The sequence below is a fragment of the Brassica napus genome, chromosome C2 (genome assembly GCF_020379485.1).
Source record: "Brassica napus cultivar Da-Ae chromosome C2, Da-Ae, whole genome shotgun sequence".
Classification (NCBI taxonomy): Eukaryota; Viridiplantae; Streptophyta; class Magnoliopsida; order Brassicales; family Brassicaceae; genus Brassica; species Brassica napus.
Window position 1 is genome coordinate 56,028,980 of NC_063445.1, and position 10,807 is coordinate 56,039,786.

The 10,807-nt window shown below is 39.8% G+C and overlaps 1 protein-coding gene across 1 annotated transcript; it reads right to left on the reverse strand.

The window, feature by feature from the left end:
* Positions 1-159: 159 nt before the first annotated feature.
* LOC125582021 (serine carboxypeptidase-like 34) lies at positions 160-9,932 on the reverse strand. The gene is made up of 9 exons (XM_048748392.1): positions 9,259-9,932; positions 7,692-7,802; positions 7,507-7,602; positions 7,326-7,418; positions 7,150-7,238; positions 6,740-7,057; positions 855-991; positions 604-696; positions 160-510 (listed from the first exon to the last, which is right to left on the reverse strand). The coding sequence occupies exons 1-9, from the start codon at positions 9,572-9,574 to the stop codon at positions 252-254; spliced, it is 1,512 nt and encodes a 503-aa protein (XP_048604349.1). The 5' UTR covers positions 9,575-9,932; the 3' UTR covers positions 160-251.
* Positions 9,933-10,807: the final 875 nt, after the last annotated feature.

The following is a 10,807-nucleotide window of genomic DNA, read 5'->3' on the forward strand; positions in this document are numbered from 1 at the left end:
CATATGTTTTGTTCTCCATCCTTTAAATAGATTTGATATGTTCTTGCATTTTGTATATACACTAGCTAGTTGTGAAATAGTTCTTGGTTTTTGTGAAAGAATCATTTAAGAGTTCCTGCGGTTATTGTAACAAAGAAGTAAAGCGAGATAAGCCTTATATACAAGTCTAATTAATGGCATTTGTATTTGCTTAAATCGGTTTATTAATTTTCTGAACAATTATAAAATAATCTGGAGTAGTAGAGAAATAATCAAAAGGGAAACGTAGGAAGTTTCTTGTTAGCAAGAAAATGGTGAACAAGCTGAAGAGCCTCTCTAGGTTTGAAAGTCGGAACTTGGTGTCCCGCTCCTCTCACAGTCACAAACATTAGCCCATCGTACTCCACCGTCCACCCGCCAACCTGTTGTTTATTGGTGTACCAAGGTGTCCAGTCTTGGACGGTCTTAAGACCAAGCTTCTTTAATGAGTATCTGGTTGCGGTCACTGGGATTCTTCCATCTGTATCCCCACTTTTTCACCAAATATTTAAAACTAGTTATCGCCAATTTTCCGTAAATATTCATACATAAAAAGACCACTATCAAGGAGCAAGTGTTATGTACCTGAAAACCCATACTCGTAATCCGGCTGAAACAAGTGTTCTCAAGGTAGGAAGCATGGAAGCGGGAGCGTCAGCCCAAAACGAGATATGATCGCTGCACATATAGTTATAACCATGCATATTGGTTTATAAGATCGAACAATAAGTATCATATAACTAGAACCATATACGGTAGATTTCTATTTTCATTATAATTAAAATATGAAACATATGGAACTTAACCGGAAACATGTTTGAACATCATGATAATACCTGCAATGAGTCCAAGGGTAAGAGAGGTTGGTGACATTAGCATGAAGTGCCTCTTGAACATCTCTCCTGTTCATATACTTTTCTGTATAGTCTGATGCACATGGATCGTACCCGGCCGCCATCTTCCGCCATCCCTCCTGTATATCATTCAATTGTATGTACCACTCAAGTTAGGGACAAAGATCCCACATGGGAAACTGGAAATGATATTAACTAATATATAAACAAGATCAGTAAATCAACTTATAACAGTTTTAGGTTAGAAATTCATCTAACTTAACATGCAATCCGCTACAAATTATGAGTGAAAATAAAATATATACTTACATTGTTTTTTTTTTTTTGCCAAGGATGTGAATATCATATAAATATGAAAGAAGTTTGTAAACTTTACAAAAAACTAAAGCCAGACTGGGTGCACTTTGGCAAAAAAGAATAAAAACAAAGTGAAACCCATATGAGAAGAAGATTTTCTAGACATTTCTTAGCCATGATAGCATAAGTGTTTTGAAGCTCTTCTTGATTTTTTTCTTCCCCAAGATCGTGTCTCTGATGTTGCGGTCTATGAGCTTGTAGATCGTTGGAGGAGTTGAGGAGATTCCCTGGTGTAGGCGTTTATTCCGCTCTGCCCAAATGTTGTAGATAGTTGCATGAGCAACCAGCTTCTTGAGAATCAAAGGAGTAGTGGAGTCCTTTAGAGAAATCCATTCAACAAAAGAAGTCCAAGTCATGAAGGCTGAATGTGTATAGCCCAACCGTTGAAGAACCAGTTTCCAAATCTGTTCACTGATTTCACAACCCAGAAGAAGATGATCTCTTGTTTCCAGAGCTGAATCACAGAGACAGCAGCTTGTAGAAGTCCCTAGACCCCAGCTTGATAGTCTTACCCGTGTAGGCATTCTATCATTATGCGCAATCCACATGAGGAAGGCGTGACGAGGCGTGGCCATCTTGAACCATACACTGGTGGACCAAGAGACTAACGGTGCTCTGTTTCGAAGCTCTTCCCAAGTTCGAGAGGCAGAGTAACGAGGCATAGCATCACCATCAATAACCCAGTGAAACACATCATCATCTTGAGAGAGTGAAGGAAGAATAATACCCGTGAGATAAATTTGAAGGCTTTCTGCAGCAAGAGATCGAGCGCCTCTCAACCGCCAGCCATTCTCATCACAAGTATCAGCGACTGAAGCATATAAAGGAATGCAGAGTTCTCTAGGGCCCGAGTCGCCAAATAATTCAATCAAGCGACCAAGAGGCGTCCAAATGTCCCACCAAAAACTAATTTTCTGTCCATTCCCAAGATTTGCTTTCAAAAAGTTTGAAGCTATAGGGCGCAAGTTCAGTAGAGATCTCCATGTCCAAGATCCTGCCTTTTTAGCTTCTAAGCTCCAGAAGCTTTCATCTCCAATTTTGTATTTCCTGATCCAAGAAGCCCACAGTGACGGGTTTGGTGTATATAACATCCAAATAAGCTTTAGGCAAAGAGTCTTGTTCCACGTCTCAAAGTCCCTGAGCCCCAGTCCTCCTTCTTTTTTTGGTAAGCACACTGTACTCCACGCAATTTTCGCTACTCCTTTGCGAGTGATATTTCCAGTCCACAGGAAACAAGAGCACAGACTCTGGATTTGTTTGATGCATCCTTTTGGGAGAACAAACGCAGATGTCCAGAAATTTATGGTACCATAGATAACCGAAGAGATCAACTGAGCACGACCAGCATAAGATAGCTTCTTTGTAGACCAAGCAGTAAAATGTCCCTTGATTTTTTGGAGCAGTGGTCTGTAGTTGGAGATCTGCAGCTTGCGATGCATAAGAGGGAGGCCCAAGTAGCGGACAGGCATTGAACCGAGGTTGAACCCGAGACTAGTAAGGTCAGTAGTTTCAGCCTGATTCAAGCCTCCAACGAAGAGTTCCGTCTTGTCCTTATTCATTCTTAATCCCGACCATGTGGCAAATAACTCCATAGTATCAACAATGTTTTCAAGGGAGCTTTTCTCACCATCAAAGAATATCATAATGTCGTCAGCAAAAGCCAGGTGCGTAGCCTCAATCTCTGATGTATTGGGATGATAGCCAATGTCTCCTACTCTGAATTTTGCATTTAGCATTTGGGAAAAGACCTCCAAAGCGATAACAAAAAGATAGGGAGATAGCGGGTCTCCCTGACGCAATCCCTTTGTTCCTTTAAAATACCCACAAAGCTCTCCATTCACTGAAACAGAAAATCTGGTGGTGGAAATACACTGAGAAATCAGTTTCCGAAAGTGAGAAGGAAAACCAAGAGCCTCTAGCGTGTTCAAGATAAAATCCCAGTTGATCGAATCAAATGCTTTTTGCAGATCAACCTTCAGCATACATCGCTTTGAGATATCTTTCCACTTATACCCAGAGACAAGCTCTGTAGCTAACAGCACATTCTCAACCAGAAGGCGCCCCGGTACAAAGGCTGATTGAGAAGAAGAGATGAGCTTTGGCAAAGCTGCTTTTATTCTGTTCGCAAGAAGCTTAGAGGCTACCTTGTAGACAGTATTGCAACACGATATTGGCCTAAACTCAGTCATCTGATTCGCATTAGGCTTCTTGGGGATCAGGGAGATGATAGTCGAGTTCCATTGCTGTAGGAGACAGCCTGTAGTCAGAAATTCTTTGATCGCTGCTATCATATCCGTCCCAACCACACTCCAGTTCGCTATGAAGAACTCCGCAGGGTAACCGTCCGGGCCAGGAGCTTTGGACTTTGGAAGAGCAAAGAAAGCTGTCTGAATATCGAGATCGCTGAAACCTGCATCAAGGAGACTCACAGCCTCAGGAGAGCAACGAAGAGGCAGGAAAGAGGCGATAACAGAAGGAGAAGGAGCAGCTGATGAAGTTGGGCCGCCGAGAAGAAGAGTGTAGTAATCAACAGCATGCTCTTTTATGTCCTCAATCCTATCAATAATAGTTCCATCCCTGCCCAGCAGAAACACAATTTGGTTTTGAGCTTGCCTTGATTTAATTATTCTGTGATAATATGCAGTGTTTGAATCTCCATCGACAGACCATTGAACCCTCGATCTCTGCTTCAGAAAGGAATCCTCAGCCTTTGCTAGCACATGCCAACGGTGATGCGCATCTCTCTCTAAATTAGTAGCAGTAGGCGATGGGTTATCAAGAGAGTTTGCTTGAGCAAGACAAAGATCCGTGAAAGCTTCTTCAACCCGTTGCTCCAGATGAGAGAAGTGTTCTCTACTGAAGGATTTAATAACTCCCTTAAGCTCTTTCAACTTTTTAGAAACTCTTAGCTGATTAGTACCATGAAAATCCAAAGAGTTCCAACAGTTACCAAGGATCTCAACAAAATCCTCATGCTGATTCAGGTGAGCGAAAAATTTAAAGGGTCGTTTCTGCTTTGGCCTGTGTTGGTCAAGAAAAACACAGCATGGAGAGTGATCAGAAATACCCGGAACTCCGAAGACTCCAATAGATTCCGGAAATTGCTGGAGCCAAGCTGAATTAGTGAGAATTCTATCCAGCTTTTTTGACACATGTCCATTGGACCAAGTGAAAGAGTTCCCACAGTAAGGAAGGTCAAAGAGAGAGCATTCGTCAATGCACTCCTTGAAGTCCCTCATGCCCCGTGGGAAAGAGAATTGGTCAATCTTTGAGTGTTCTGAAGGATCTAATATTTCATTGAAATCACCATAGATAAGCCACGGGACGTTTACCAGCTGCGGAAGTGAGGAGCATGCTTCCAATTCTTGCCAAAGCGTGCGTCTCTCAATCCTGCAATTTGAACCATACACACAGGAGATTGCAATTTCATTTCTGACATTTGGGAGCTTCACAAGACAAGTAGTCATTTGACGTGAGCTCGAGATGATTTTGACTTGAACAGATGGGTGCCAAACAACCCAAATTCTTCCGATATCCGAGTGATCGTAATTACTGTGAAAAGACCAACCCGGTAGAATAGAGTTCAAAATAGCATCCGACTTAGGTAGCAGTACATGTGTCTCCACGAGACCACCAAAAATAGGTTTATTCTTCCGCATCCATTTCCTAAAACCCCTCCGCTTTACAGAATCATTTATTCCTCTTATATTCCAACAAAAAAGATCCATATATAAGAGGTAAAATTTAGAGGATTAAAGGGCCTCCTGCCCTAGCCTTTCCTTTTAACTGTTTCTTCATTCTTCGAGAAATGACTTCGATGTATTTATCATCTCCGTCACCCGGATCCTCATCACCCGAAAAGTTACTACCATCAGAAACATGACCAGATGAGATGGAGTTTTTTGAGGAATAAGGGGTTAAATCAACGACAAGGCCACCTTCAACCAGATCATTAATCTCGACAGCCAACGTCTGGGAATGAAGATTCACATGCTGAGAGTGGTGGCTGATAGGAGACACTGATCTTTGCCTGTTCTCCAAGGACTTCGAGCGCTGTGGAAGTGAAGGAGGATTAGTCCGTAGTAAAGGAGAATTAGCCCGAGCTGGAGTAGACCGCTCTGAGGGAATATCAGACCGTGCTGGAGGGACAGAAGAAGAGGCCGTCGCACCCTTGTTCTTATCTCCCACTGGTCTGTAGACTTTTTTTGTCTGAGAGACAATTGGTAGAAGGCTTTTTATAGGAGCCTTTCCTCTTGCCTTTTCGCGGTTATATCTCGAGCAATCAACCGTTAGGTGCTTGACAGAGTTGCAGAGAGTACATGTCTTAGGCGCATCCTTACAGCGGGAGATGGTATGACCGACTTTCTTGCAAAAGGAGCACAATGACGGCATGAAGGGGCTAGAAACAGATATGCGTCGAGTATCTCCACTCTCAAACCGTGCATTGACAAAGTTTGGGAGAGGCTTTCGAGGATCAATAACAGTGTAGACCTTTGCCACTTCAATGTCGATAAGTTGCTCCGTTGACGGATGAAGGCAAACAGGGTGGCCCACTATTCCTGCAATTTCTTGCAAAGCATCTTGGTTGAAGAACTGAAGCGGAACTCCTCTAAGCTCGAGCCAAACCGGCACCATCTCGAGCTCAGGTTTAACCTGTTGAAGGCCTGGAGACCACTTGGCTACAAACATCGTTTGCCCATCGATCTGCCAGAAGTTCTGAGCAAGGATGCGTCTACGGGCATGAGGACAGGGTACACGGAAAAGGAAAGCTTGATTATCCATCTTCGATACCGTGATGTCTCTACGGTGTTTACTCCAAATTCCATTTACAATTGCATGAACGGCACCCCGGGCAGGGGCGTCGTTGTAGAACTGACCAAGGATAAAGCATTCCCAGGCTTTTTTGTTCTTTTCAACAACTGCATTTGGAATGGTAACGCACGGTTCACCAGAGTCCAGCAAGAACGGCTTCTCCTTCGGTTGAAGTTTTATAGAAGCTTCCTTCACAAAACCTTTCCAGAGTTCTGCAGGGCTGGGACTCGATAGAGGAACAGTGGACTTTGCAGGAGAGGAACCGTTGCTGGTCATTCTATCCTGAGAGGATTTCAAGTCTGTTCCCGTGCCTGTGCGAAAAATCTCCCAAACTGAAAACCACTTCGTTTCACCTCCTCCGTCGCCGTCTACGGCGCCGGTCACCCCCTGCGGCCATGGCAAAAAAGAAGCCACCCAAAGGAAAGCCACCAAACCGTTCAACCACTCACCCCTGCTCTGCCTCTCGCTCCACCTCTGCGTCCAAGCCTCGCACTGTCTCACCACACGCTGCTGGCTCCGACTCCGTTACTGGAAAGGTCGATCCTGACTTTTCCCCAGTCAAAGATGCCCAGACTACTGCTACTGTAGTGGATCTGGCCATGGAGATTGAAACCCCCAATCTCGAAAACCTAGCTACAGAATCGAATGCTGTACCTAGACCTACAATTCCCGACACCACTGTTGATGCATATACTTACATTGTTGGAGACGAGACGGGGCCGAAAGATGCCTCGAGCAGCAGGAAGGTGGCGGCTTCCGGCGACAGAATGTGAAATGGAGGAGTTCTCGGTGGTAGGAACACACCTCGGAGAATAGAGACTGTACATGTCAAGAATCTTGTATACATCAAAATACTCATCTAAAGCTCCATCACATTCCTTGGACACATGCGCTAGTCTGAAGTCGCAGTGTTCATTCACTCTCTGGTACAATCCATCTGATATCACTGCGTGATCGTAGGCATAATCTATCATCCCTTTTTGATCAGTTTCATCGTCCAACAATGCATTTCCTATCTGCACATATATAAAAGTCAATGTTATCATGACCTTAGTCAAATAGTAAACTGTAGCTAGTGATTAATGATTGATTAAAGAAAATATCTGACCATTAGACCCTTGAGGTTAATGAAATCTTTCTTTGGTGCAATCTTGTTTTGATTGTAGATGAGCTCCGAAAGTTGAGGAACGTAATGGCCTAATTAATTTCATGCAAATATACGTTACAAACAAAAATTATATGAACTTATTTATATTTGTTTTAATCACTTTAATTAATATTTACCGGCATAGCTTTCTCCGGCGATGTAAAAGTCGCGAGACTTGTACTGAGGGAATCTCTTGAACCAATTGACGAGGAAGTTGTACGAGTCGCTAGCTGGTTAAATTATACATAATTTTAATGTACTTACAATTTTTTTTACAATTTTCATTAGTAGAGTCATGTTATATAAGTATAATAGAACCTGTGACGGTGTCGCCGAGTTGACTTATATCACGGCTTGTGTTAGAGTAGGAGAATCCAACTCCTACCGGCGATTCCAAGAACAATAAATTTGCCGCTACATATTATATTTCAAAAGTATTATTTTAATTGCAATGATGAAATATAGAGTTGAATATATATTGAAAAAGTTGTAGACATCTATACCTTTGTTCCAGCTATATGGGTTTAGCCTGAGATTAGGTTGAGTTGAGTTTTGAGGGAAGAATGGTCCGAGTTCTTCTGATGCTCCAAATCCGACCGATGAACATCCCGGTCCTATTTAAATTTTTACCATTGAATCCATCTCAATATAATATTAACTGAAAGCCAGTTACAAAAAAATATATATACTATTAACTATTTGATTACTATGTACTATTTTGGATGTTTTGAACTTTCAAAACTTAAGCTATATATCTTGGCCTACTCTTTCACTTTATTACTTTCTGTTCAGTATTATTGCGTCGGGTCCATCTAGTTTAAGGGGTTTGTTTCTTGTAATAATAAACACACAAATACAAAAATATTGAGGAACTTTTAGGGCGTGCATACGTGCATGGACCATGTGTAATGTTTCGAATCATAACGAAATGAACAGTATAAGTTTCATGTAATTGACTTTTTATAGGTAGTAGTAATCTTATAGTAGATACATAACTTTTTGTGTCAAAAACTACTGTGTCTTAATATTAAAGTAAAGGGCGCATGAGCCCACGGGAGCCTACAAAAGCCAAAATATATGGAGTTGTATATATGCGTCGATCGACATAAATATTACATCCATCACATGCATATGAATCCAATATCTATACATCACATCACAAAACACTTATTTTATAATGCATTAAACGCTTTCTTATTCCATCTATAAATTAATACCTATATATTTTCAACCAGTTTTTAATTAATAGTAAGATATACAAATGAGACTAAAAGTGTATAAAGAGAATATCATATTGGATCTTGTAACAACTAACAAGCATGTGGAATCATTGCAAGCTTCCAAATTAAAGTTGAACCAACACAACCAATACTCATCATGATCGTCATGATAATAATTAACCACATATGTTTCATTGATTTTGATATCGTGAATAATATTACTGTTAAGAAGCTTCACCTAATATTCCCTCTCAGTTACCTTTTGTCTCCATGCATACAAATTTAAAGGACCACAGTGACAGTACATACAAATCTTATTTAATTAATTACCATCATGTTTTAGTCCACATTCAGTTTACCTAAGCCATATTATTCTACATACAAATAATACGATACACATGTATATGTGCTCCCTTCAAACAAAACAATGTGATCAAGCTAATAATCCAATATATAGTTTCCTTTCAATTTCAAAATATGATGATCACTATCATGCATAGATTAACTTTCAATTAATGAAATCACAATGTAGTGATGTTTAGATGCCCCAGCGTGTTTACTTTTGTGGGTGGGGTTTTAGTCTGGTCCAGGAAACTCATTACCGTGAAAAAGGTCTGAAAGTTTCTAAATTCAAAATCATAATTCAACTCGAAAGGGTGCAAGTAGATGAAATGCACAAGAAGCATGATACACATATAGTGAATTTTTTTTTTTACCTTTTTGGGGTTTTAATAATAAAACTATCCTTTCATCACAAGTTTTTTACACCGACAATTTACTAATACAGCCGTGATACCGAGACTCCTACAGAAAGAATCCAAAAAAACGAGTGGATGTGAATTAGTCTTACCTCCATTGAGCCAAAGAAGAAGAGGTTTTTTGTTTGGATTATGAGTGGCTTCAAAGAACCAATAGAATAATGCTCGTCCATGTGTCTCATTCACCGTTACATAACCGGCGTATTGCCGAAATTTCACCGGAGGCTGTCCCGGAAGCTCCTTCACTAGATCAGCTCGTTGCGCTGCCAAAACCCTAGACCGGAAACAACCATTGTCGCCGTCCTTGTCATCGTCGCTACAGAGCTTTGCTGCTAATGACGAGCCAAGAAGACAGGACACAAGAAATAGGACAAGAACAGAATGCACAACATGATGAGAAATTCTCATTTTTTTTTTACTTTATTAATGTTTGTGCTCAAATCATATAAAGTCGAATATAATGTTTCCTGTGAATTGTGAAGTGACTGCGCAAGCTTATATAATGTGGTGAGAGTGAGAGAGAAAGAGAATGATTTCAAAGACAGATAAGAACACTCTGTAGACTCACTGGATGGTAACCATTTCCATAAGATAAGACATACGAAAAGAAAAATCAAAATCTCAAAAAGTAAGGAAAATGAAATTTTATCTTTCCAGTTTATAATAATACTATAAATAATAATAATATTAGCACTTCTTATATATAAATAGAAAGGTTTGTTACAATTTGTTTTTGATAATAGGTTTGTTACAAATTAAGTTTCCTTTTTTATAGGCGTTTCTCTTTTTGTTTACACTAGCTAGAGGTAAAATATCTGCACATGCAACTTGCGCCTTCTATTTTATAACCGTTTTCACTTGAAATTTTATAATTATTCATGCGTATTAACACCATTATTATAAGATAAAGACATGTTACCAAACAAAAGAACCAAATGGGCAATAAGGAAGATACGACAGTAGCAATTATATCGTATAAATAGAAGTTTGTTATAAGTCGTTTTTCCCTTTATGGGCAATTAATATATTTTTGTTTATACTATACATTCAGATGCAACTTGTGCAATATGTCTGCAATTTATGTAAGGAAATTTAAGAATGATATAAACTAAAAAGATAATATAGAAAAATGTGAGAAAACTAGAGATAATGAAGTGATTGGTCAATGAATTGGAATAGAAGGATCCAAACAAAAAGCAGAGGAGAGCGAAGAAAGTGACGGTTCATAAGATTATCTTATTAACAGATTTGACCAAACACTCTTATATTTACTTCTCTCATGTTCTTCCCCCTTAAAACTAGCAACAAGCAAGCTATCTACATAATATTTATATTACAATCTGTGGAATTGTGATGTATGTGCAAGTAAAATATCTGTCATACTACAAAACAGAATGTTACGGCATTGATTGCGTGGTGAAGATTCAGTTTCTGTGATATATACGTCATATAGGTGTATCCACATGTGGTTACAAGAAAAGGTGCATCTACTTGTATGTACCCATAATATCATATTTGTCTAAACAATCAGAGCATGATTAGTGGCAGTTTATCAACCAGTCTCTACACATTAAAAATAGAAAAGGGTAAAAAAGAGAAAGATGTCTATTTATTAGTAGTTTGATTTTTCTTTATTATTTA

Bases quoted from the DNA above. Each gene is read 5' to 3' on its own strand.
- LOC125582021 (XM_048748392.1), bottom strand. From the start codon at position 9,574: ATGAGAATTTCTCATCATGTTGTGCATTCTGTTCTTGTCCTATTTCTT. The intron at 7,419-7,506 runs GTTCTATTATAC...TAATTTAACCAG, and splicing joins ACTCGGCGACACCGTCACAG to CTAGCGACTCGTACAACTTC. The intron at 511-603 runs GTACATAACACT...TTGGTGAAAAAG, and splicing joins TTACGAGTATGGGTTTTCAG to TGGGGATACAGATGGAAGAA.